Consider the following 27,164-nt stretch of genomic DNA (forward strand, 5'->3'; position numbering starts at 1 on the left):
ACGGTGAGCCGAGGTGGCCATGGAAGAGACTGGTCGGTCCTAATCCCCATCACCACACCACCCTTAGGACCCCCCATATTTAAAACAGCTACCCCCCACCCCCAAAAAGGAGTGGTTTACATCCTCAGTACCGCAGGTCGGATAACTCACGTCTTTCAAGTGAATTTGCAGAGCCCCGTATGGATACTGAACTGCACATGTTAACAGACATCTTGCTTTTATTACCGAGAAAAGAGGAGAGCTCCCCCGTGGACCCTGTACCCCCTTAACTATGCGTTTCCTTTTTCTTTTGTTTTAGGCCATCTGTATGCCTTAAATCAGTGTGTGTCTACTTTACCTCGGACAGCTTCTGAGGCCACTAACCTGCCTGTATGTGTGCAACACTGATATATATATATATATACACTCTTTCCTATTCGTTTAACAATATATATGTAAGATGGTAGAATCCTTTTGTGTGTGTTACATATATATTGTTAAATGAATAGGAAAGAGGCTCCAGAGATGCTTTTGGTTTTGCAGGACCTAAATATGTCTTGCAGGCATACAGCTCCTAACATCACTGCCATTCTTCAGCCAGTTTAAATCAATACTACATTATTGCATTTTTAACACATAGGCCGTGTCTCCTTTCATGGATTAAACCCAGGACACCAAGTAGAAGGACCTACGTTATTGAGTTATGCTCAGGTATGTGCATATAACCATGTAAATGTATTCTGTATTTGGTTGTGTACATATAAGGCAGGCATACATCTTTGGGCCTTGACTTAACTTTTAGCATAATTAGATGATTTTTATTAAAGCTATAGTATGTATGATAGGAGGAACAATATCACAAGGTTACAAATAAACATCCTAAAATGATTCATTTCTATGGTTTTATAACAGATGTATGTAACTAAAAAATTATTCACTGACATTATCCTGTATGTTACCAATATTTTATTTATTTAGAGCCATAATGGATACTATAGATTCAAATAAATGATAGTTTTTTCCTAACATCTTACACTGTGTTTCATATAGAGAGTGATTTACATGAACTCTTTGGAGTGCAAGTATAATTATTGATTGATATGAAGGCGTAGGTTCGACAGAAGTAACAGCAGCGCCGGCGCAAAGAGGACTCAGTTTAGAGTCAGCCTTTGTTCTTGGGGTTTAATCAGATTTGGGCTCTTTGAATCACCCGAGTGAACCGTCCAGCCTGTGATCAGAGGGACTGTCGGCTTCTCTCAGAGAAAGAGAAGCCTTCGCCTCGCAGTCTACCACAGTTTTGGTATGCTGCAGCTCTCACTGAAACCACTTCACACAGTCACATGTGGTGAACTATGAAGTGGAAATAAGACCAACCACCCCGTGCGCTCTCTCAGCAGCATGTGAGGGAGGTGTATTGATTTGCGAGCTCTGTTGTTACATTGTACAAAAGAGAGAAGAACACATTACACAATGCCGTTCGGTGCTATTTTGATCCAGCTCCCTCTGAAAAGGCCTGTTTGGCTGAAAGGTTTCCGTGCTGGCTGTGACCAGCGTCACTCACTATCACACTGAAAATAAAACCACTTGATTTCCTCCGTGCAGCCAGTACACCTCTATAATGATGTAAACGGTGATGACATGCACTGTTTTCTTAATGTGACAGAGTTTCAGAACCAGAAGCTGAGGTATGTGTGCCGCTGTGCTAAATGGGAAGCCCATTCATCATGGGAGACAGCAGACTCACACACACACAATCACATAGCAAGCCTTGTGTACAGGAAGACAACAGAGAGTGTATAACTCAGTGACACTGGCCTTAGTTTATAGGATGACTTTGGCAAATGTGTTTCCAGTGCCTCTTATGGCTTTGTGATATATGAAAGGAGCAGCGGGTAGCCTATTGATGAAGGAGTTTATCTGTGGTGACAGTTATTGCAGGAAAGCTACATCTGAGTCAGGACACAGCATCTGACCTCATGACTCTTGAACCCCCCGACCCCTCACCAAGGTAGATGATCACATTATCTAAAGTGAAATCAGTCACATGTTACATAACAGTGTCATATGAGAATAATTTGTCTTGTGACTGAAATCAAATAATGGTTTGCACAACCACAGGAAAGTGAAACTGCAGCTATTAAATCATTGAGATTTTATATATATATATCTATATCTCTATCTATATATATCTATCTATATCTCTATATCTATATATCTATATATCTATATCTCTATCTCTCTCTCTCTCTATATATATATATATATATATATATATATATATATATATATATATATATATATATATAGATAGATAGAGCTGTATATATAATTACTATTACTGCTAAAAGCCTGAGGAATATATGCATAAAACATTGGTAAGAAGAAAAGGAAATTGTTTGACAGTGTCCTCCTTTTCTCTAGAAAACTGTCTAAAAATGTATTTTTTAAAAATCAGGGTTTACATTTTCTCTATTACTGAACCCAAAATAGCTTTCACATAAACAGTTTAACTACTGAACCCAATGCAGTGGAGTTAGTCTATCAGTGCAACAAGCATGTTTTGGGGGCCATCCCTGTGTGATATGCACAAATATTTGGGGGTTTATTTATTTTTTGTTTTTTAAAAAAGCAGAGTGCTTAACTGACTCCAGATGATAGGCAATTGTTTCGAGATAGCATTTCTTTTTTTCTTGTGTCCCGTTTGGATCTTTAGCCATCAGAATGGTTGTCTTAAGGCCAAGATAGCATTTCTTCAACACATTCCCTCCTTTCTTCTCCTTAAGGAAGATTTTTACCTGCATGAACTGCTTTAAATGCTCTGTTTCTTTGCTGGTGTTTTTTCCTAGTTAACTCCTGTATTAGTAATCAGAGGGAAAATAGCTAATTTAGTTATTTCAGGCATCTTCAAAAACTCACCCGTCTATTGCTCAAACGTCTGTTTACAAAGGTCGGCCAATCAAAAGAACGCTGGTTTAAGGCCCCCCCCTTAAACCAGCGTTTAAGGGGGGGGGGGGGGGGGGGGGGGGGGGCAGACTAGCTAAAACACTGAACTTGGACCACATGAAGCTGCCACCATAAGTGATCTTTTTAACACATTTAGGTTTATCAGACGTTCTGTAGATGAATGTCAGAGTGGTACTTAGTGTTTAAAAGGCTCACAAACATCATTTTGCATGGTGAATGTTAAGCACCCGGTTAGTTGCAGAGACCTTTCCAAGAATAACCTTAGGGAATGAAAGCTCCATCAACGCAGCATTTAAACAAGACACCATCACAAAAGAAAGGAGATGCTGTTTTGCAGTAGTGACAATGAGAAGGAAGAAAGCAAGAGCTTTCTTCCATTAACAAAAGGGCAAACGTGTGGCTCTATTAGGAGCTGATGCAAAAGGAAAATGAAGCTGTGTGTAGGTAAAAAGCCACCAGCTGATTCAAACAATGTCACGAGACTAAAAAAGACAAATACACCAGAGGGTTTTAACTAGATTTATTGCATGATGCTAAGCTGACCTCAGATCAATATGACAAACAGCATATGTGCACCTTGTCGCCCCAGGCCTCTTGTTTCCAGGCCAGGAGAAAGAGGAGGGGCGAGGGCACTCTCCTTGATCACGGCAGCTGCCGAGGCGTGGTTGTTACATGCTTAACTATGACCGGGCTGGAGGGAGATGATGAACAAACCCAGCGGAAACAGACACCGTGTCAGGTTGTGTTAGGGTCACAGGTCCAGACTGGACATCACTTCCGCTTGACCGACATCCATCAGCTGTAATGAAACACCTTGAGAGCCTCCGACTGTTAAATCACTGTTAAAAACCTTGGCTAATAGGAGGCGTTGCTGACACGAGCAGTAAAGCAAAGGAGCGCCTTATAGACAACAAACAACAGTTTCACACAGTTTTATATTTTGAGCAATTTGCTTGTTTAAGTTTATTCTTCAGTGACGCTGACCTTTGTAACCACAGACAAAGGTCAATAAGTAACAGATTACATCTTGTTTGATTCATTTGTGCAAAAGGTTGTGTTTTTTAAGGAGCGTTTATGTTTTATTACCTAGTACTTACTGAGACTTCAGGAAGTTACTGACCCCAGTCAGGAAACTTTCCCAAACTTTTCCTAAAAAAAAAAAACCCCAAACAAACCACAATCTTGTTCCCACATTTCAGCTTTCACATAAACTAAAGTTGCCAAACTGAATGGAGTCAATCAGCAGCAGGTATACCAGCATGTTGCTGACTGACAGATTAGTATTGATGTTTAGGTGTAATTGTATTTGCCCAGAAGAACTAGTAGAAGTACTGCTTTTACCTCTATGAAACAGCCTGGAGTAGCGACTCTTTTCTCATAGGCAAACGCCAAACCAAAGCACCAAAACAGAAGGGTGTTTTTGCAAACCAAAAAAGGATGACAGGCCTCGACATCGTCTTGCTTTAAAGCTGCTTGGACCAAATGTTGATCTCTTTTTTAAAAAATTTTCCTCAGGATAGTAAGCCTCTCTCCACTGCAGTGCACAGCTGACATAATCCCACACTGCACTTCAATCCTCTAACACAGCCTACAGGTCTTATTTCCATAATATCAACACCCCCAATTTGGTGCGCTATTGTGTCAAACCCTTCAAACCATTAGTTAGCTTATAGCATTAAAGTGATCCAGAAGTGTTACAGCTACCTATTTTTTGTGCTCTTGTGTTAAAAAGTAAAAACAGTGTACAGCAGGTCACAAGCTCAAAGGCCTCAAAGGTAGAGCGCTGCCATGGAGACAGACTTGTGAGGAGATAATTAAAACAGTAGCACCTATGGGATCCCACCTGCAGGGCTGAGAGAAAGCTGTGTCTAATGCAACAACTCTTCAGAGAACCCGTGTGAAGTTAATCAAATTAAACATGAAAGCAGAGTCTGTAGGCAAGAAGTCAAAATGTATGGACCGTTGGTGCTGCAGCGTGCTCTGTCTTTATCGCACTGGTCCTCCGATAACGTGTTAAGAGTGACGAAACAAAAGAAAAACCTGCACGCAACAAATTCACCGACTACTGTGCGTTTGCTCAGGTGCACGAGTAAAGTGAAGTGAACAGGGTGACAAAACGATGCCAGCCGGAGCCTTTGAAACACAGAAAATCTTTATTCATGTGGCGTATGCTTCGTTCCGAGCGGTTCAGCAAATGAAGACATGTTGCACATGGACTCAAATTAGAGCGAGTACTCTGAGCAGCAAAAAAGGCTGGGATCACACCTTGAAATGCAGCACACACGCATACACAGGCACATCTAATTACAACAGTGCGAGAACACACGTGGGGGGTACTTGCATACTCCCCGCCAACCAACTCATCTCACCTCAGAAACTTGACATTTAAGGAAGGTGACAGTGCAGATGTTAAACAAACTGAATGAACAAGGACTAAACACTTAAATATAAAATGCTCTATGATTGTGTTTCTTCCACTACATGAAATCTCACAGGGAGATTTAAAAAAAATACTTCAAAGGGAAACAGTGACCTGTTTTTCACACAGATGTTTCCTTCTACTGATAGATTGCTATCCACATATAATACAAAATAAGGCCCCTTCTTTCTTAACGGATGGACTGGCTTCAAACGTTGTGGCTCGCTTCTTGCTTTTTTGATTTTATGTAACCTCCGTAGACACAGACAAGACCGCAGCTCAGAGCATGTCTGCTGTGTTTTCCACTTACAGTTACATAACTGTTTACTACACGGTGGCATTGACGAAAGCCAAAAACTTCTTAATATAACTGTCGCTTCTTACCAAAATAGCATCAAAGGCTGGCAATAAATTTTAAAAAGGAGAAAAAAAATACGACTCAGAGAAACACAGCTTGAGATTTACTTGGTAACATTCTCCTGTCCGAAATGGATAGGCAAATAAATAAAATAAATGAGGCAGTTAATATACAAACCATAAATTAAAGTACACCTTCAATAGCTGAAGAAGCCAATATGCAAGGCACAACAACTGGCTAAGATATTAATCAAGGGAAGCTTGAAAGATATTAGGCTCTCTTTCACAAACATAATACAGAACAAATAATACAAAAGGGAATTTTAGCTGAATCCCGGCATTCTCAATTCACCCAACTCAAAAAATGCTTGAATTATATTTTTTCCCCCCACTCACAGGGGCCCAAAGACCAGAATTTGTACACTGTTTGTTTAGAATCAGCTAACATAGTACATTACAATCCTAAATTAAGTGCCAAAACATAACATAAGAAGAGTGAGGAAGACCGGATCATCGGGATTCAGCTGTAAAACTGTGCTTTAGGGAACAACAATAGTGTGCAAGGTTTCTACTCTGCAGTGTTATAAATCAATATTTAAACATCCAAATGTGTTGTGCTTTACCGTCAGCTGGCTTTTTATTTTAACAATAAAGGAGTACACTAGTGAGTTATGTCATCTTACAACTGGATCGCATTTATTTCTTTCTAAACCTAGTTCTGCATTAAACAGAATGAGGAAATTGGCTCTTCTAGATGGCCTCCTTGGGCAGCGCTGCAAGCTACTCCAGCATGGCTGCTTTTTTTCTTTTCGTTTTTCTTTTTTAATTGAGTTAAGGCTTTTAGAAAAAGAAAGGCATTTTGAGGGCGCCATCTGATCCAAGTCCCAGTGGTTTGGACTGAATGTTTTACTTCTGACGCCTCGGGATGTTACAGTAGAACTCTGTGCCGATCGTCTGAGTGTGGGGGACATATTCATGGTGCACAACACTCATGACTGTGAAAGAAAGAAGAAACGAGCATGTTCTGGATGTCCTGCCTTAAGGCTCTGACAGGGTAAATTTTCCTTTTTCAGGCTGCCCTTTGCTCTCTGGGACATAGATCCAGTTCCCCAGTGCTGATCCCCCCACACTGTGACACAAATGTATACTTCCTCTATTTTCCCCGGTGAAAAGTAGTCGGACCACAAAGCAATGTAAAAACAGCAGGCGCAGGGGATGTGGCTCAGAGCTGCACAAGGAGACGACCTTGATAAGTAAAAAGGCCAAATTTAAATCAAGTAGATTTCTGCCACTTATGGGCAGAGTTGTGAGGTTTCATGACTGCAAAGCTGTCATCCCCAAATTCAGATAATCTTAACCAGAGTATGACATCATCAGGCTCCTGTCTTGATATCAAAAATCAGTGGCGCGCTCCTTTCAATGCTCTTAATAGCAGAAACATTTACAGCATGTCAGTAGTAACATTTTGTAAACTTTGGACTGTCTTGGTCACTGGCCAAAGACATTAGGGTTCAAATGTGCGTTTTAACAATATACTGATTTCATACTTCCCAAAGGCTATTTATGGATGCTGGAAGCAGTTAATAATATCCATTTGTCTACTACTTTTAAATGTAGAAATAAAAACTCTACTGGAGGTCTGCAACTATGTATCGTCATATATTACAATCTTTATTCAGTTACTGAAAAGTTACTCAGGGACTACAGCTGAAAAGTAGCTTTTAGCTATATCCGGTACAATATATTTATTGTGCATCGTCCCTGCTAAATAAGCTAAATAAATTAAAAAAATATACCTCTAAGGCAGAATCAGGCACTAAGTAATTAGACTGTGGCTTGGTTTAATGTCAAGGGCTATCTAAATTTAACCGATTAGCTAGCCTCCTGATATGTACCTCAACATTTTCATACAAAGGTGTAAACATTCAGTGATATTGCACTCAAGCAGCGTACTTCCATACAGAAAGAGATGTCAGTACACATGTTTTTGTACACATAAAGTGCTCTGATGTTAAAAAAAATTAAAAAAACACTAATAATAATCGAGCGGGAAAAAGGTGTCTCACCATTCATGTGTCACATTTGAGACAAAAATTCAGCTCCCACAGTTTTGCCTGTAAGCTATAAACAGTATTGCAAACGAGCTACTTTGAAGCAAAAATAATGCATCCAAATGCTGTGTTTTGGTTTCAGTGTTTATATCCAGAAAACGTCAGTTAAACAATTTTCCCATGTTCTCGTGCCTGCAAAAACAAACAAAAAAAGAGAGAGAGAAAAGGATAAAAATTACCAACTGCAACTTTCTGTATTTTACATTTACTGTATTTTCTCATTCCCTCCTCAGTATGAACGATCATACATTATCTGTTCAGGTGGAAGATGAAATGAAAAACCATTCTCACAAGACTATTTCTCCTGCACTCCATCATGACTCAGAGGGGCTGAATTAAAATTGGATAATACGCAGCTGCAGTGCAGATATATTGCTCTCCTCATCCTTTTAAATCCCCATCCATTTGCACTTCCCTCCATTTGCACATCTATTGATTCTCACACTGACCTTGTCACTGCTGGTGGAGTGTGTTGGGTGTGTTTCTCCAGACTCCAGGCTCAGAACAGACAGACCAGAGTCTATCAGCTCTTCTGTGAAAACAAAAGCACGGTTAGTTTACTTGGAACATCCACACACGCAGCCAGGAGAAAAATAAATAAATAAATTTTAAAAATCAGGCTCGCTGAAGTTCAGGCGTACCTGTGTTTGTGTTGCTGATGTTGCACTTAGGAAGTTCCACAGGCTGGATCTCATGTAGAGGGGTGCAGGCTTTTTCAGCAGGGGGGGAGCTGGGAGCTGTGGGTGGGCTGCTGTCCTTTTTAGTGCAATCAGTTTCAGATCCCTGCTGCTGTGCAAAAGAAGGTGCAGCTGGCCCACCTCCTTTATCCTGAAGACTCCCATCATCCTGCTTGGCACTTTCAAGAGGCTGACGTGGCCTCTGCATTTCATGCTTGTTCTTTTTAGGTGAGGAAGCTTTCAAAGAGCTGGGACCTCTGGATTCTGACTCTTGAGACCCCATGGTTTGCCTTGCATGAGCCCCCTGGATGAGTTCCTCAGAGAAGCGCACTTTCTTCTCCAAACCCCGAGAGGACGAAGCCTCTGCCTTCTCCTGAGTCGGGGTGTCCTCTCTAAGGATAGCAGCCGACACCGAGGCTGCTGATTCACTCGCTTCCTCGGGCGTGCTCAGTGAATCCGGGCTCGGTGACTGCTTTGTTTTTGCGTCCTGATCTTTCAGCTCGTCTGCATTAGCGTCTGTGAGGGCATCAAGTTCCTCAAGGAATTCCTCCAGCGTCGTCTCAGGCATCTAAAAGATGAGATCAAAGCGAAAAACAGGAGTGTTTCTTGCTAAATGGATGTCTTTTATTATTCACTTTATAGCAGGGTCAAAAGAGGTTTCACCTCTCACCTGCAGGTTCTCTCCATCATCATTTGCCTGCCATCTGAAAAAAGGGTATTCAGAAACAAAAAAGCAGTGTGTTGTGAATCTCTTTTTCTTTGCAAGTTATAGCATGCTGCAATATTGTATATAACAATCAGCAACAAGAGTAAATAACACAGATCATTTTATCACAATGCAACGTTCAGCTGGCAAAGTTTAGGTCCTGGCATTCGTGTGGTACTTTGACACATACCGTCCACTTAAACATTACCGCAGAAGAAGCACGCCCCCACAAGCTTTCTACAATGGCACCACAGCATCTCACCCTTAGCAGGACAACATGTCACACCACAAAGCAAAAACAGTTCAGGACTAGTTTTTTTCTTTGACATTAAAAGAGCACAAAGCTCTCAGTTAGCCTTCAAATGGTCTGACTGAGCATCTGTGGGATGTGCAGCAATAAGCCCTATTTACAGGTCGCCCTCAGAGATTCCACGAGTATAACCTAACGGGTCAGACGAGACTGCTGCAGGCCATTTCAGTGTTATAACGGCATTTGCTTCTCAGTCACATACTTGCTCAAAAACCAATGACTACACCATGAAAGGTAATGACCAATGGGAGTCATATCAGGTGATTGTCCAAGGACATGTGGAAAGCAAGAGCTGTGATTTGAGGTTGGGGCTCAGCCTTCCGAGGCACAGACACACACCGGTCTCAGTTGTTGTGATTGTAATGGCTTTTCATGCATGAACTCCAGACAGTGTCAAGAGACTCAGGCTGGGACACTGTCCTCAGTTGCCCTTTGTCACATGTAGACTCAGTACTGGATTTTGTGTGTTTTAGGTAAGGGTGCTGTCTGGGTAGAGCATGCAGCAGAGCCAATTATTACATTTTCCCTTTTTTCCTCACATCAGCGATAGGAAATCGCACCAACTTTGTACTAAGGAACTGGTGAGCTAAAGACTGTTTAACACTGTTTCATGTTTAATTCAGCTACATCAGACAAAGTTCTCACACGCACCTCCATTTGGATAATATCCAGAAACATCGAGAGCTGCAGTGTATGTGTGAAAATGGCTTTGGTGGCCTGTGGGCTGCCTTTGCCCACACTCAAATCTGTTGCCAACTGTAACAGCAGCACAGCCTGATAACAGGAATCTCACACCCGAGTGCTGTTTTACAGAGCCCCCCTCCAAATCCTTACCCTTACCTACTTTTACAGAGACATAAAATAATCTTTCTCACTCCAAGTCCACACAGTGCCTCAATTTCAGCTCTGTGGCTGTGGAATTTTTTGGACATTATGATTGCATTACAGCGCACATATGGCCTTTTCCACCAGCACCTACTCAGATCGGCTCAGCTTGGTTTTTAGGGTTTTCTCATTAGGTGTAGTACTTAGTACCAGGTATTTGTTTAGTACTTGATGGGGTTCTAAGCAATCTGAGATGACCCCAAAATGTGATGTCAACAGGCTGCATGCTCCAGATTGGCTAGACGGCCTGCTCACCATCAAGTGGTGTTTCACAGCAGAGGAGAAACTGTGGAGGGGGGGACAGAATGCAACCTTCTGGGTTATTTAGTCAGCTGCCACCACTTCTAAATTAAGTCTCATGACATCCAGGGGAATTTGTACATTAGGGCACAGTGCAGAAAAACAGCATGTCTTTCCACATCCGTTTTACGTACTGCATTAGTCATGCCGATGTTTCTTGTAACCGCTAATTGAAGCTATGTTGAAAAACGCTCTGATGGTTGAATCACCTTTGCCAGCAGCCCATTGTGTTTAGCTGTTACTGACCTTCTGGCCCGCCCAGTCAGGCGATCTTTGCCTTTTGCTTTACTGCTCATCACTTGCACGTTTTTAGCTCCCTTGTCTTTGCCTCGCTTGTCATGAGCTAGGTCAGAAAAATACCAAAAGTTTAAAAGTCTAAACACTATAAGAGTATTTTATGGGATTTAACTGTTCACTAAATTATGTGGGGAATACCTTTTGAATCGCTGCCTGCCCTGGGTCCTCTTCTAGCATTTCTTCCTCCTGCAGCAATGTGATATGTCTTTTTTATGATTTGTTATGAAGCGTCTTACTCCTTACGTTCTCAGTAAGGTCTGTGTCTTTTGTCTTACCTCTGCTGGAAGGCCCCCATTCTCTGTCAGAGAGGGATTTGTCTGAAAACCTAGAAGCAGAGGTTTAGTTTTAGACAGTAACAAAACCCAGTGTGACTAATATCTCTATCATGTTCCAAAATCATTCATCTTTTCCCCCCTCAGGCACTATAACATCTCATCTGCACAACATAAACGGACATTTCAGTATATCATTGTGGGCCTAGAGTTTAAGATTGTGCAGAGATTCCATTCCTACATTCGACATCCTCTGAAACCGCGTAAATTGTCGAATCAAAAACACATTTCCTCTTCTGTTCTTTCTCGGGAGCCTTGTTAATGCTTCGCCAAATAAGGCAAGGCATTTCCATCCCTAACCCCCCAGCTAAAAATAGCTGCTCTTTCCTTGTGCCTTTACATTTGGATACTACCCTAAACAGCACATTAATTTACTCTGCAACTTGGTCAGTCTTTGTACAGCCACAGCTCAGTTTGTTTGAAATCTAACAAACAGTTCACAATAAACGAGTTGTATTTCTTTCCCGCGGTCAGTTTGGGGTGCTATCGTGTGATTTTCCCCCACCAATGCGGGCAGCAGCCTGCAACGCTGTATGAAATGTAGCTCATGAACTCCTTCACATGAAAAAAGTTATATTAGGCATACATAAGTAACTGTTTGGTAATGTTTTAGCTGTGTAACATCGTCCTGTGACTTGGTGACAATCAGCCTTGCAATCATGTGTTAGAACATGCACAACATCCAGAAACCTCATCTAATGGATTCTTCACTGAATAATTTAACTACAAAGAGGCACAATGTTCTCCGGGGTTATTTTCTCCTCTTCATCTGCATAAGTGAAGTGAGCCTTTCAGTGAAGGAAGAATTTAAAAGTGAAAAGGGGAAATCTACAAAACTAATAACTTAAAAAAAAAAAAAAAAAAAAAGGCCTTAGTGCTAATAAGACCATTTTTAGCCTGCATGGTACTGCATACTGAAAATATCTTAGTACTGAAAAAGCCTTCTCTTAAAAGTGACAGTCCACTGTTCGACCTCCAAACCCAACATGGACTTTTTTGTTCTTTAAAGGAATTTGTACTGCTTACTTGACCTCCATTTCATTATACATGTTACCCCTAGACTCTCTTTACAAAGCATAATGTTTCTTCCTGTTAAAAGGGAGTTTTTTCTTCCCACTGTTGCCGAGTATTTGCTCATAGTGGGTGGTCTGACTGTTAGGGTTCTCTTTGTTGTTGTGATTTGGTGCTATATAAATAAAATTCAATTAAGTTGAATTGTTTGGACAATCTAAAATCCTGGAGTCCTGGCAACATTTTCAACTAAATGACAGCAAAACTTTATTTGGCTTATCAAGCGCTATAGTTAAACTATAACTTAAAATCCTGGATAGTTCAGCCTCTAACAAACAAAGAAGTAGTTTTGTGAACAGCAGCTTTAAACCATCACAGAATTACAGATATAGAAACAGTTATCCACGACTCAATCACCTCCCAGTTGGATTATTGTAACTCCCTATTTATAGGATTACCCAATTCTAGTCTTTTTCAGTCACAGATGGTTCAAAATGCAGCTACTCATCCTGTAAATCAGGGGTCTCCAACTCCAGTCCTCGAGAGCCACTGTCCTGCAGCTTTTAGATGCATCCCTACTCCAGCACAGCTGAATCAAATGGTGGAATTACTTCTTCAGCAATCAAGTTTAGCAAAGGCCTGGTAACAAGCCATTCATTTAATTCAGGTGTGCTAGAACAAAGATGCATCTGAAAATCAGCTCCACAGTATTTCACTGATCTCTGAACTTCATATTTTGCCATATTTTGGTTTAAAATGTTATTATTTTATTTCTTTTTTAGTCCTTCAGCTTTAACAGCTACAGCCAATGGGAATATGAATGTAAACCTTTAACTCTTTAAAAAGTCTTACATATTGTCAGTTTTATCCATGTCCCACGCTCGTCTCCACTGGCCCTTGGCATTTTTATGGCGTGCCACCCTCTCCCTGTCAATCTGCTCACGCTCCTTCTTCCACCTTAAATATTCCTCCTGCTCCTCTCTCGATGTGGGGACGTTGAGGTCTGTGATGGCCTGCAGGTTCTCGATATCCTATGCGCATGCAAAAGACAGCATTTCAGTGTATAAACTTATAATAATGGATACATATACAGATCTGTGGGAACCACAAATGTGTGTATTTCTGCTACGTTGATGTATTTTGCATAACTTTAAGTGCTAACCACTGCCTCCCTGGGTAAATACCGATCAGTGTTCCAGGAAAAGTACAGTTTATAGCAAATACAATTAGAAGCTCTTCCTCCATTCCCCTCTTAACCTATTTATTGATTACTGTGATGAGAGCAGAGAGGATTGCTGGCTAATAGTAAAAGGAGATCTGATACAGGCTCATTAACACATCAGAAAGGGCAGAAGCTGCTTGTGTTATAAAGCCTTCAAGCAAACCAAGACTAGAGATGTCACGAAAAAGACCAGCAGTTTCTGAGAGAGCGTGCTGATGTCTAGAAAAAAAATACATTTGTTGGATTTCTGAGTACCAGGAATGACCATAAAAATCTGTATTGAAGCTCAAAGCAGCAGCTAAAACCGTGAGAGAAAAAGAGATGCAACACAGTGCTGGTAAGAAGCTATGACAGGTCATGTTTTCCCCTCAGGTGAGGGCCAATCAAATCGAAGTAAACATGTTGCCCTCCTGCCTACACTTATTGGAGAACATGGCATCTGTCCTCATCCTGTTTTCCACCTCGTCTCTCCTTGCTCTGTGCTGGCCCTCAGAGGACATCAGGGGTCACACGGGAAGACGGTTTTCACATGTTCCAACAGGCCATGATCTGCTGCCGCCCCAGCTGCTAATTAAAAAATTTTTTAATTTTTTGCCAGGAGCCAAAGAAGGCATGTTGGATATTACAAAGTGAACCTGGCCAGTTGCTGAGATCATAATCTTACTCTCAGTGACAGTTGAGCTTCCAAAAGCTGCACTGATTTAGGTCCATATGGTATATTTGTTACACAAAAGTGTAACACACTTTACAACATGATGAGAAAAAAAAATCTACATGGTATTTCCTTGAAATCTGTGTAGGCCAGGACTGCGGCAGCCAGAGAGGCATGAACAGCATCACTTGTCATGTGGAGAATCCGCCGTGCCTTTGAAGCCAATCCTTCCTGCCTCCCCAGTCAGGCTGCTTATCGCACACCAGATCTGTGAGACAGCTCTGAGCTACTGCAGCAAGGCTGACATGCAAGCCAGCGGGAGGCAGATGGGAAGAAGCGCTAGGAAAAGGGGCACGTGCACGGCAACGTGTTGTGCTGTCTGCGTGTGTTTGTGATGTGGACAGAGCGCATATTTGCATTTGCTATTCTCTGTGCTTTGTATGCTAACGTAGTGTTGGTGAAAACCTTGTTTTCACTGACTGATCATCAGCAAATTACGTGGTCACGATGAGCTGAAACTGCAGTCCTTTGAGCTGAGAGAGGTTAGACACACAGCATCTAAATGTTTACATCTGTGTATGAGGTTTTTTTTTAATTTACCTGGCATTGCTCTGACACCCCGTGATGCTCCTCAGTGTGCTTCTGCCCCTGTTTGACCTCATCCTGTCAGAGAGGAGAAATTAAAAGATGAGCTTAGCAGTTATAAGTGTGACACAGCAACTTGTTGCTCGCTAATTAAACACTGTTGTAAAGAATCGCTTTGCTGCTGTCACAATCAGGCCACTGACTCATCCATTAGGAAGGACTGAGAGGTCTAGACTGCCACCCAGTGGTCTTAAAGTGTAATGGCACAACTTGGCACAACAGCTTCAATTATAATGTAATTTCTGTCCACTCTGCACAGGGGCAGACTGCAGTTAGCAGGTAGCTGACCTTGGAAACCACCTGGCGGTTTGCAAATCAAACACAGCTTATTAGAGGTACAGAATTGTGCTAATTTCTATTCTGGTGTAGTTCTGATTTCAATGATGCGCTCTGGTGAACACAGAGGATGAGTCATGTTGCTATTAACAGCAACACTCTAACAGCTGAGGGAGGATGGGGGACAATAGGCACCGGGGAGAGCGAGTGGGCTGGTAACACACCTACGGGCTGGGACGCCCACACGATCATTCACACGCCCACATCCAGAGAGAGTATAGCTCACACATACACAAAGACCCCCGGGTACCTCTTTTCTCTCTCATCCCACTACTCCGTCTTCCTCTCCCTTTTTCTTGGCACCTTGCCAGGTCTGTCTCTTCGCATAATGAGCCTTTTCAGAGTGAGAAGGCAGTTGAATGTTAATTAGATAAATCGGCCCTTTCAGGATGGTGGGAATAGGGAAACAATCGTGCCAGAGGAGTGTGGACCACTTAAAGTTTCAGGAAAAAGAAATGAGGGGAGATTGAAACAGATGGCACGGTTGCCAAGTGTGTCTCTCTCTCTCTCTCTCTCTCTCTCGTGAGCGTGAGCAGTCTGGTCATGAGGTTCCTCCAGGCTGCATGAGACACCGCTGCACAGCCACACCCCTGTCTCTCAAAGAGTCATTATTTATTTCCAGGGTGTCTCTCGCTCTGTCGCACACACACATACCCATCAGATAATTATTTCAGAGGCAGGGCAGTGCAGTAGCAATGTGCACCTCAGCGTGAACCAACGCAAATATTTTTTTAAAGCTTGCCAGATGGATCCATGGTATGTTCTCCTACGGTATCACCCTTTAGCAGCTTTCTCCCCCGCTGCTCTCATATAAACCTAGTGAAATGACACAGGTTACGTAAACCAGGTCTCTGGGATTCACAGATGACTGGTGCACTGGAGCCCTGGCTACTGTTCAAGTGCTGATTCAGTCCACATGATAAATGGGGGGGGGGGGGCACAGACCTAGTGGGCCAGAAATAAAGGCAAAAAGAACAATGTGTCCAGCCCATAGATTCAGTGCACATTAACCCAGACGCCCAGTGAGCAGCACTTAGTGTATCGGCCAATCGGTAGCAGAGATGCACATTTTAGACTGAACCTGTACTTCTGCAACTCCTGCTTTCATGTCCCCTCCCTCCCACCCCCCCACCCCCACCCTATGACCAGATTGTGTCTGTGTTTACAGTGGCGAGGATCAGCTGCCTGTGCATCAGCTTATTTATTTCAGTCTGTGAGTGTGTGTGTCTGCGTCAGGCTTCAGACTGAGGCAGAGCAGCTGTTCCAGACTTTCTGGGGGGGGTGGGAGGGGAGGCTAAGGTCACATTGCATTTCACAGACGATGGCAGGGGCACACGAGTCCCTGCCTGCATTAAATATGGCATCTCAAGCAAACCGGAGTAACTTGTAAAAGTTAACTGTGGATGATTTTGGGAGATTCGGGTCAAGGTATATTCCTCAGTTTCCCTTTCACACGTGAAACACACAGCAGGAGATGACAGGAAATTCTTCATGCGGTTTACTCGAGGAAGTTGCCTGAATTGAATTTTTCACACGTACCTTTGTCGAGTGACATCTAGAGAAGATCAGAGCTGCAGCGTGTGTGTAAAAACAACTCAAAAAGGTTGAAAACTTAGTTATGCAGAGCATCTGTTCAACCCACAGCTCTATTAGCCACCCTCTCCTTTCCTAATCTCACACCAGTCAGTCACAGCCCGGTCCACCTCCTGTCAACAAACCATTATGCTCCATCACAGGGATGGAGGGGATGGGCCAGACAACATGTCTCATATCTATGTAAAACACGTCGGTGCAGCATGTGAGAATAAACAAAGGGAGGGGGGAGGGAGTGAGAGTGGAAGCAGGCAGGAGTGTTCGGTGTGCGTGAGTCGGACCTGTGGTGCTGAGTCTCTCTTGGTCATGTGAGATGGCTGCTTCGCCCTCCCCGCTGACTCCACACGCCTCGCCTGTCCATCATCGGCGGGGCTCTTGACGTCCACAGGGCCCGGCCTCTTCTCAGGCCTCTCACTCACCACCCTCTTACCCTGGAGAGTCAGTTACTCATATTATTAGCATTACATAAGTGTCAGTATGTGCTCTGCACTACAATTTGAAACATTCATTTAAGGATTCTCAGTTACAAGTACTTAGACACTAGTTTGTGGGTTTGGTGAAGTCATTCATACGCTTTAAAAATTTGACAAATTTTTGTGATGTCCCCAACTTTAGCACCATCACTACCTTTTATCTCATTGAAAACTAACTACAAGTCTCAGCTGTACTTTAGCCCTAATTAGCCAATGAATGACCCAATCAGCATGTCTTATTTTATACTAGAGATGGACCGATCCGATATTATGTATCGGTATCGGTCCGATACTGACGTAAATTACTGGATCGGATATCGGAGAGAAATAAAAAATGTAATCCGATCCATTAAATATCAAAAAAGCACCTCACAAAACTTGTGACATGGCGTAACTCGGCTCATAACCGTAGCACGTAGGAGCAGTGTGGTCACGTGATAGAGCGGCTGTGTGTATTTGTAGCCTCAAACCAGCATTTCATCTCCGAGGAAGTGATCCCAGAGAGAAGTAAAGCAAGTGTGTAAGTTCATCTCTATTTGTAAAGCATTCCCATGTTAAGCTTATCAACTGATATATGGAGCGACTGCCTCTTCCTGCTGCTACTTCAATCATGAAGCTGATCAATGATCAGCTGATCGGCTTTTCTGTCGCAAGTCCGTCTCTCTTCTTTGTTTTTGGCCCACTTTGCACCAGAAAGAAACCAGCGGCTGAACAACAGCAGCACGTTTAAGCTTGATCAGCTGTTGTTAGAATGTATTTAATATTACTTTCTACTCGAGGATCTTTTTCTACAGCTGACGGCTGGTAACTGTGCAGGGGCGGATCTAGCAAAGTTTAGCCAGGGGGGCCGATAGGGCATGAACAGGGAAAAGGGGGCACAAAGACATACTTCTCTTTCTTATTCTCATTTAAAATGTCGAGCTTTTAATAAATAATTATCTGACACCCAAAGTTTTAATTTGATGTAAAATGAATAGAAGTCCATTATTGTATATAGTGACTGTTAAGTCTAATATACCCTAGTAAGCTATACTACTTTTTCCTTTGGGAACCATCTGTGCAGTCTGCAGTTCTGTTGAAGAAAGATGTTGAATCTATTTAATATTTCTTGAAAAATAATTTATTTCTGTGCATTTTTTTTCACACTGCATCAAATTAAAGTTGATTACGTCGATTAAGCATCATGAGGTGGAGGGTGGGGGGTGGGTCCCTATTTTTTATTTTTTTTTGCTGGGAGTTTGCAGCCCTATTGTTAGGTTGCTTAATATTTCTGCTAAGTACTCTTTAAAATACCAGAATAGGGAGGATGGAGCAGGTTTAAGTTTATTAGATTGATCAGTTTTGCTGAACTATGAAATATTTTGGGTGCAGTGCATTTTTTACATACAGTATAACAGAATAGCTTTAGTGTTTTGTTTATTTAAACTTGAGTATGAACTTATACAAAATGCAGCAAGATATTAAAAAAACAGTTTTATTGATTAAAAATACACTATATCGGATTCATATCTGTATCGGCAGATATCCAGAATTATGATATTGGTATTGGACATAAAAAAGTGGTATCGTGCCATCTCTATTTTATACTAAATAATAATATAAACATCGTAAATACAAGCTGCAGATTTGTGTCAATTTAGCATGTGAACTAAGGATACATGGTTAAAGCATGTTGACCTCTCACTGAGTTAGGTTAAGGAGAAACCAACTCTGAATTAGATATGTATGTCTTAGGGGTGCAACGATACTCGTATCGATATTGAACCGTTCTATACAGTGCTTTCGGTTCGGTATGCATATGTATCGAACAATACAACATTTTTAATTTATTTTATCAACTTTCCTTCTGCTGTCTGTGTTGAGCCCTCTGTGGATCTGCGACAGTGTAGCCTCGGCGGAGTAGTCGAACGCAGATTCACTGAGCGCAGGGCAAGCTAGCGAGACAGAAGTTAAGCTCTCGTAGCAACATTGCAAATTGAACCTCCCCCACCCTCATTCAGATCTGGCCTTTGGAACTATTTTGGTCTTCATGTGACGTATGACCCTGAAGGTAAGCGCGTCATGGACTAAAGTAAAACAGTACAGGGAGTGCAGAATTATTAGGCAAATGAGTATTTTGTCCACATCAACCTCTTCATGCATGTTGTCTTACTCCAAGCTGTATAGGCTACTGTGCATCTCTGTAATGAGAAGGGGTGTGGTCTAATGACATCAACACCCTATATCAGGTGTGCATAATTATTAGGCAACGTCCTTTCCTTTGGCAAAATGGGTCAAAAGAAGGACTTGACAGGCTCAGAAAAGTCAAAAATAGTGAGATATCTTGCAGAGGGATGCAGCAGTCTCAAAATTGCAAATCTTCTGAAGCGTGATCATCGAACAATCAAGCGTTTCATTCAAAATAGTCAACAGGGTCGCAAGAAGCGTGTGGAAAAACCAAGGCGCCAAATAACTGCCCATGAACTGAGAAAAGTCAAGCGTGCAGCTGCCAAGATGCCACTTGCCACCAGTTTGGCCATATTTCAGAGCTGCAACATCACTGGAGTGCCCAAAAGCACAAGGTGTGCAATACTCAGAGACATGGCCAAGGTAAGAAAGGCTGAAAGACGACCACCACTGAACAAGACACACAAGCTGAAACGTCAAGACTGGGCCAAGAAATATCTCAAGACTGGTTTTTCTAAGGTTTTATGGACTGATGAAATGAGAGTGAGTCTTGATGGGCCAGATGGATGGGCCCGTGGCTGGATTGGTAAAGGGCAGAGAGCTCCAGTCCCACTCTGACGCCAGCAAGGTGGAGGTGGAGTACTGGTTTGGGCTGGTATCATCAAAGATGAGCTTGTGGGGCCTTTTCGGGTCGAGGATGGAGTCAAGCTCAACTCCCAGTCCTACTGCCAGTTTCTGGAAGACACCTTCTTCAAGCAGTGGTACAGGAAGAAGTCTGCATCCTTCAAGAAAAACATGATTTTCATGCAGGACAATGCTCCATCACACGCGTCCAAGTACTCCACAGCGTGGCTGCAAGAAAGGGTATAAAAGAAGAAGAACTAATGACATGGCCTCCTTGTTCACCTGATCTGAACCCCATTGAGAACCTGTGGTCCATCATCAAATGTGAGATTTACAAGGAGGGAAAACAGTACACCTCTCTGAACAGTGTCTGGGAGGCTGTGGTTGCTGCTGCACGCAATGTTGATGGTGAACAGATCAAAACACTGACAGAATCCATGGATGGCAGGCTTTTGAGTGTCCTTGCAAAGAAAGGTGGCTATATTGGTCGCTGATTTGTTTTTGTTTTGTTTTTGAATGTCAGAAATGTATATTTGTGAATGTGGAGATGTTATATTGGTTTCACTGGTAAAAATAAATAATTGAAATGGGTATATATTTGTTTTTTGTTAAGTTGCCTAATAATTATGCACAGTAATAGTCACCTGCACACACAGATATCCCCCTAAAATAGCTAAAACTAAAAACAAACTAAAAACTACTTCCAAAAACATTCAGCTTTGATATTAATGAGTTTTTTGGGTTTATTGAGAACATGGTTGTTGTTCAATAATAACATTATTCCTCAAAAATACAACTTGCCTAATAATTCTGCACTCCCTGTATGTTGGATGTGCCACACAGTGCTCAATTACATGGGTGGGAACTAGTGTGTTAGTGCAGTTAGCTCGTTAACGTGTTGGCCGTCTAGCCCCATGCACGGGGCGATCCGCGGTAGCTCGTTAACGGAGATTTGCCGTGTTGTGGCGTTAAGGTCATTTCAATGAGATTAACGCTGACAGCACTAGTGGGAACACAACGAATATGACTGCACATTTACTCCGACATCATCCTAGTGCAAAGACAAGTGGAAGCAGACAAAAACAACAAGCATGCATGCTACAAACTTTACCCGAGTCATTTAGACAGCCGTTAGCACAGGATTCTCCTTATGGGGACCTGATATGTTTAACATGCTGCTGAGAATATAGCCCAGAAGAAGCGGATAGTAGAGCTTTTATTTTATAAGAGCCATTTCTCTGTAATAAACTCTCTTTTCCAAAGATGAGCGATTTCTCGATCAGATAGATTTATTTTTTTTATTTTGTTGTTTCAGCAACATTAAATTTAAAAACTGTACGTTTGAGTTAAAATATATATTTATAATTTTAATAAATGACAAATTAAAAAAGCATGAACATTTTTTTGTATCGAAAAAATATCGAACCGTGACACCAAAGTATCGAACCGAACTGTGAATTTTGTGTATTGTTGCACCCCTAGTATGTATGTATGGATGGATGGATGGAGATCCAGTTGCTTTGTTGTGTTATATTTTGATTTGCTGGCCCGGTGTGGCTCCAAGACTTCTAAGGGACATCTTTAGAAAGTTGTTCTAAGAGATCTATTTCATCCTGCTATGAAATGGTTCCACCTCATTGTTCAATAAGTCCATTGAGATTTTCCCACACAGCCATCCCATGGTTTACAGAGTAGAGTCTTTCAAATGCGCCAACACTCTTTTGGATGCACATTCTTGCCTATGCAAGAAGAGCTCATGGAAAGAAAAAAAAACTACCAGAAATATTTGTAATTCTTAAATTACAGATCTTTATAAAAACATTTTGTGGCATTCTTCCTTGTTACAATATAACTAGACTTTAAGCTAATGGGGTTTTGGCTCTCCTGTACTGGGTCCTTGTCACTTTTTCCTTGTAGTTAATTTACCTTTTTGCCAGCCATGGTGACCGTTAGTTGCTTCCTGTGTCCTCGGCCAGCAGTCTGTGGAGGAGCCTCTCCCCCTCTGTCAGGTCCGGCTTCCTGCTGTCCCTTCCCAGCTGGTGAACCGCCACTGAATGGCTTTGTCACCACCACACGACTATCCTGCTTCCAATCAAAGAAAAGGACAGTCTATGAAATATATGAAATATTGATGTAGTTAACAGCATTTGATAGAACAGATGGGTTCTATCAAATGCAAAGACAACACTGTGGGATATTAGTTAATGTAGCTTTTTTAAAAAACCAGGGGTGTCGAATATAAGGCCGGGGGGGGGGGGGGGGGGGGCAGAGACTCCAAACCGGCCCACTGGACATCTTTGAAAAATGTGAAAATATTTTCCTTTTAATTGTATTCTCATAAATTGTACAGCATTTCCTACTGATGGAGACCTCCCCCACAGTCTTTCATACAACACCAAAGTAATAAATAAACATTTAAATAACAGAAATTCCTGTTTTTTTCTTTTTTTGCACATTAACAAAACTTTCCACTTCAGGAATGATGTACCAGAACGTTTTCTGTAGTTTAACTTATTTCATGTATTTTTTATAATTTAAGCCCAAAGAGTCAAGCTGACAGATTTCCTTTATTAAATAGAGCAGCATTTCTTATTCAGGTAGTAAAACTGAGACGTGTTGGGATTTTGAATTAAAGATAAAATTATTATTATCATTATTTTTGCTGACACTCACACTAGCGGACTTGCTGATTGTGATGGTAAGATCGTCGGCTTTGCCCTTCCGGCTCTGCAGTGCCATTCCTTCCTCTTCTGCTCTTTTCCTGTCCTCCTCTACCTCCTACAAACAATAAAGTAATTAGGAAACCTGAAAGAGTTGCAAGCTCCACACATAAAACCTCAGAAGCTTTTCTATATGTGAAGGCTTCTTCTCACCTTGTACCTCTTCATGAGAGCTTCATTCTTCCTGCGGAGAGCCTCAATCTTCTTGTCCAGCTCCAGGTCCTTCTCATGATCCCTCTTAGGCATCATGTCACTGGAGGTCTGGGATGAGACATTTATAGGTATTCATTAGAAAAATAAAAACATTTACATTTCATCAGATTGATCTTATTTTGAGGCTTCTATGGCTTCATTAAACCTGGTTTTCTCACAGGTGGGGTGCCGTGTGAAATTTAAATAAAACAGAATGAAATGATCTGAACCCTACTGTTCACTGGAAATAAAACAAACAGGATATGGCACAAGCTCAGAAATAACCCAGTCTCATGTTGAAGTTCATGCATCCAACAGGTTTCACAATTCTTTTAGGACTGGAGTAATGTTACCACTTTGTTGCATCACTTCTTCTTTAAACATTTGTGTGGGAACCTAGGAGACAAATTGCAGTCATTTTGACAGTGAAAGGTTTCTTATTTTCCAAACACAGCTGTGTGAAAAAGAACACTTACTGCTTCCCCACAAATTACAAGTAGAATCCAGCTGCTGCCAATCAAATGCACTAGATTAAAAAGAACATCACCAAATGTGTCCACCTCTATAGAAGCAGAGGGTTTTTGGCCGTTAGCTGGTATGGATCACCTCAAGCTCAAACTATACAATGCTCAGAAAAAATACCAGGCCTCAGTTAACATGTTAAAAGTTAAAGTTTGTGACAGTACAGAGGAGAAAGCCATCTTTTCTCTAAAAGAACATGGCAGCAAAGCTTAGCTTTGCAAAGCTACATCTGAACAAACCACAAGACCTCTGAAACAATGTCTTTTGGACAGGGAAGATTAGTGTGGAGATGTTTGGCCATAATACAAAACTGCACGTACCAGCACACCAGGACCTCATGGCAACTGTCAAGTACGGTGGTGGAGGGCTGATGTCTTCGGCCTGTTTTTCATCTATAAAACCTGGACACCTTGAAGTCCACGAGCTCCTCTATATACCAAGGAATTCTAGAGTCAAATGTGAGGTCATCTGTCTGATAGATAAAGGTATAAAGCTCATGCAACAAGACAGCAGCAAATCTACCACAGAATGGCTGAAAAAATTAAAAGAACCAAGGTGTTGTAGCAATGTCCAGACCTCTAACTGAAATACTGTCGTACAAGTTTCAAAGGACTCCATTGAGACCTCCATAAACTCTCTTGACTCTATTTTAACTGCCTACATGCCTTTTAGCACTTGGACCACTTTACTGCAGAGCCCTGGAGAATCATCACTGTTTATAACAAGCTGTTTTTTGGTGTGTGTGAAACACTTTCATTACTTAACAAATTTAATTTGCACCGCAAACAATAGTCTAGAAATGAAAAACTTTTGTTACAACTGATCTATACTAAGCAATGAGCAAATAAGATTACAAACCAAACCATACACACCTGCTTTAGCAGTGTAAAGAATTTGATATTATTGTTCTAGACACATTTATCAATAAAGAACAAAATGCCTACATTCAGCACTCAGCTCTATTCTTGTGTTTCTGTATATATTGTGAGTTTGACCATAATTACAATGACATTTAAATAAGCAACTGCAACAATATAAAACCTGCTTACAAGCAGAGGAGAAACCAAGGCTGACAGGTGAAGTAACCATCAGCTGATCAGCTGGACTGACAATTATTTTAAAAAGGCACCTGTGTACATCAGTGTGCAGCAGTGTGCACACTAATAACACACTAATAACACTGATAGATCCTCACACCCACCACAGATGGAGCATTCATCATGAAGCTCAGTTACACGAGCTGAATGCATATGCAGACCAAATTTAAATACCCCAATGCAATCAGCAGGGCACAAATAGAGGCTCCATACTGAAAATGTGCTCCATGTGCTCTCATACAGCCTGCTTCCTTCAGAGAGAACCTCACTTTATCATATTATACCAACTGTAACTGTAAAAGCAAGGGCAGGCATTAAGTTAAAGGACTCTTAAATGTGCACAGATGTTCACAGAGCAGGGACAGTGAAGCATCAGATTTCTGCATGAAAAAGAGCTAATTTCCTTTAACCTGCAGCAGCTTAGCCTCCTGTTCCCTCCCTCCCTTACTCCCGGGTCCAAAGTGTGGCTCAGAAAACTGGTGAAACAGGAGCACTCCTCTGGAGCCCAGCGGCTAAAAGAGGCTATACTACCTTCTTTAAAGCAAACAGTAATTCAAGGATATAGCTTCAGAAGCTGATAAAAGCAAAGTGCAATCTTTCTCATCGCCACTGGGGGGACGATTCCAAAATCAGGCAAATTATATAGAAGTCTGTGAGAAAATGTTCCAAATAATCCATTTATTTATGACCTAAATGTAGGTCACAAATATGAGTTTGTTGTTACAATTGCTTGCTTAAACTCTTATGTAGCACAACATTGTGTTGATTTTGTAAACCGTGGCTTAATTGAAAATAAAAGACACAATAAAGTCCTGCACAAGTTTGAGTGTGGCTGATGTGATACACAAATATAGAATAGAATAGAATAGAATAGAATAGAATAGAATAGAATATGTGCCAAAGCTAAAATAGAGCAGACTTGTCATTTCAAGACTATTTCAATTATCAGTACTTCTTCTCTTATAGCAAGCCAACACCATTTTTCTTCTTAGAAAGAATTCAAACATAAACAGCAGTACGGGATTAAATCTGAATGAACAACATTCACTGTCAAATCAATCAGCTATGTGTCTCCCTCTTTGAATCACTGTCGGCATCATCTGTTGTTATTCACAGCTCTGGAGAAGTGACAGTAACGCCGGCAAATAGAGAATTTGCCACTTCTGCTTGTTTGCATCTGTGAGGAAAACATAATTCATTTTGAAGTGTCCTGTTCTCCACTCTCTGCATAAGTGACTCTGAGGGGTCAGATCATCCTGACATGCATAGGACGTAGATGTGCCAAAGTGAGTCAGTCATCCTCCACTGTTGCTTCACTGACGACATACAAGTCAAGGTTTCTAGCACATAACGATGACTCACTATGAGGACCGCAAGGAATCTATTCATGTTTTTTTTCCATCACTGCAAGGAATGGCTGCCACTGGGATGCTGAATAGTTGAATTCACACTGAGCTCTCAAATCGGTCTGATTTTTTGCAAAATGACGGCAACTACATATCCTGAAATCGTCTGGGAAGCTGCAAAAAGCTCAGCGGTTGTGAAAAAAGTTTGGAGTCATTCAAAGGGGCGAACAGGCTGGAAAGTGGTTACCTCACTGCTCTTAGTTGTCAGGGTACCCAAACACAACAGACCATGAGGACATACCACCAAGAATAGGCGCAACAGAGAAACTCGCTGTCGACTCCGATTCTCAGGGAGGCCAATGGCGGAGAGTGAAGCAAACGCCCGCTTCAACGAACCAAAAAGTGGGGAGAATCTTTGCAGAAATGGCAAACCTCTGGCTCCTGGCGACCTGTGACAGTGCAGGAGCACAGCTAACACCCTCACGCGATCAAACGGCACACAGACCCTGCCAGCGGATGGCATCCATGCCCGGACAGACGGGCAAAAGGGGGAGGAAGCAGCCTGTAGGGAGAAAGCTGCCAAGGCTCCCCCCCCCCCACACACACACACACACCACCTCCTACCCGGCGATCCTGCCACCTACGGGAGCGACAGCAGGGGAGAGAAAGAGCCAGAGACACAGCTGAAACTGCGACAGAGCAGAAGAGGAAACGAGGGGGAACCTAATACTAAAAAAAGAGAGGGAGAGCGAGGGGGAAGAAGAGAGAAGGCACTCACTGGTCTTTCCATGTCAGCGCTGGGAGCTGGGCTGGGTCCAGGCGCAAGGCAGCCGTGGCGGCAGAGAGGGCTGGCTGGAGTCGACGATCATGCCTTGATTACAATGAGCCAAGTTGGGCAAGCAGCCAAGACGTCTAACAAATGCACAGAGCTCCCCTGTTAACGGATTTCACAGCGCCCACCCGCTCTCTCTCTCGCTCTCCCTCTCCAAGCCTCCTACCCGCTTGTCCTCACTCCCTCCTACCCTCCGTCTCCCCCTATAAAGCACTTGCTCGTTCCCCTCCTCACTTATCTTCTGCTCGAGGCACGCCGGTTAAAACCTGTTACCCTCCGATCATGCGACGCACTCTGTGAATCTGAAATTAGCGCTATTGCTCAAATGACACTGTAATAAACAAAAATAAGAAACACCTTTTTTTTCCTATAAGTGAATAGAACGCCACATGCTTG

The 27,164-nt window shown here is 42.1% G+C and overlaps 1 protein-coding gene across 2 annotated transcripts; it reads right to left on the reverse strand.

The window, feature by feature from the left end:
- Positions 1 to 4,845: 4,845 nt before the first annotated feature.
- ccdc9b (coiled-coil domain containing 9B) lies at positions 4,846 to 26,987 on the reverse strand. Of its 2 annotated transcripts, none has more exons than XM_085343079.1 (14): positions 26,238 to 26,636; positions 22,933 to 23,040; positions 22,733 to 22,837; positions 21,986 to 22,141; positions 17,078 to 17,227; positions 14,823 to 14,885; positions 13,201 to 13,379; positions 11,281 to 11,330; positions 11,144 to 11,191; positions 10,955 to 11,051; positions 9,178 to 9,211; positions 8,472 to 9,075; positions 8,280 to 8,362; positions 4,846 to 7,962 (listed from the first exon to the last, which is right to left on the reverse strand). In XM_085343079.1, the coding sequence occupies exons 1-14, from the start codon at positions 26,457 to 26,459 to the stop codon at positions 7,936 to 7,938; spliced, it is 1,926 nt and encodes a 641-aa protein (XP_085199205.1). In that variant the 5' UTR covers positions 26,460 to 26,636; the 3' UTR covers positions 4,846 to 7,935. The 2 variants fall into 2 exon arrangements, with proteins under 2 accessions (XP_085199205.1, XP_085199206.1); XM_085343080.1 differs by lacking the exon at positions 26,238 to 26,636 and adding an exon at positions 26,715 to 26,987 and having other exon boundaries at positions 4,847 to 7,962.
- Between the last annotated feature and the right edge of the window lie 177 nt (positions 26,988 to 27,164).

Source organism: Diplotaxodon limnothrissa, linkage group LG19 (assembly GCF_057381915.1).
Source record: "Diplotaxodon limnothrissa isolate DT_005_m linkage group LG19, D_limnothrissa_male_GT1.1, whole genome shotgun sequence".
NCBI classification, from domain to species: domain Eukaryota; kingdom Metazoa; phylum Chordata; class Actinopteri; order Cichliformes; family Cichlidae; genus Diplotaxodon; species Diplotaxodon limnothrissa.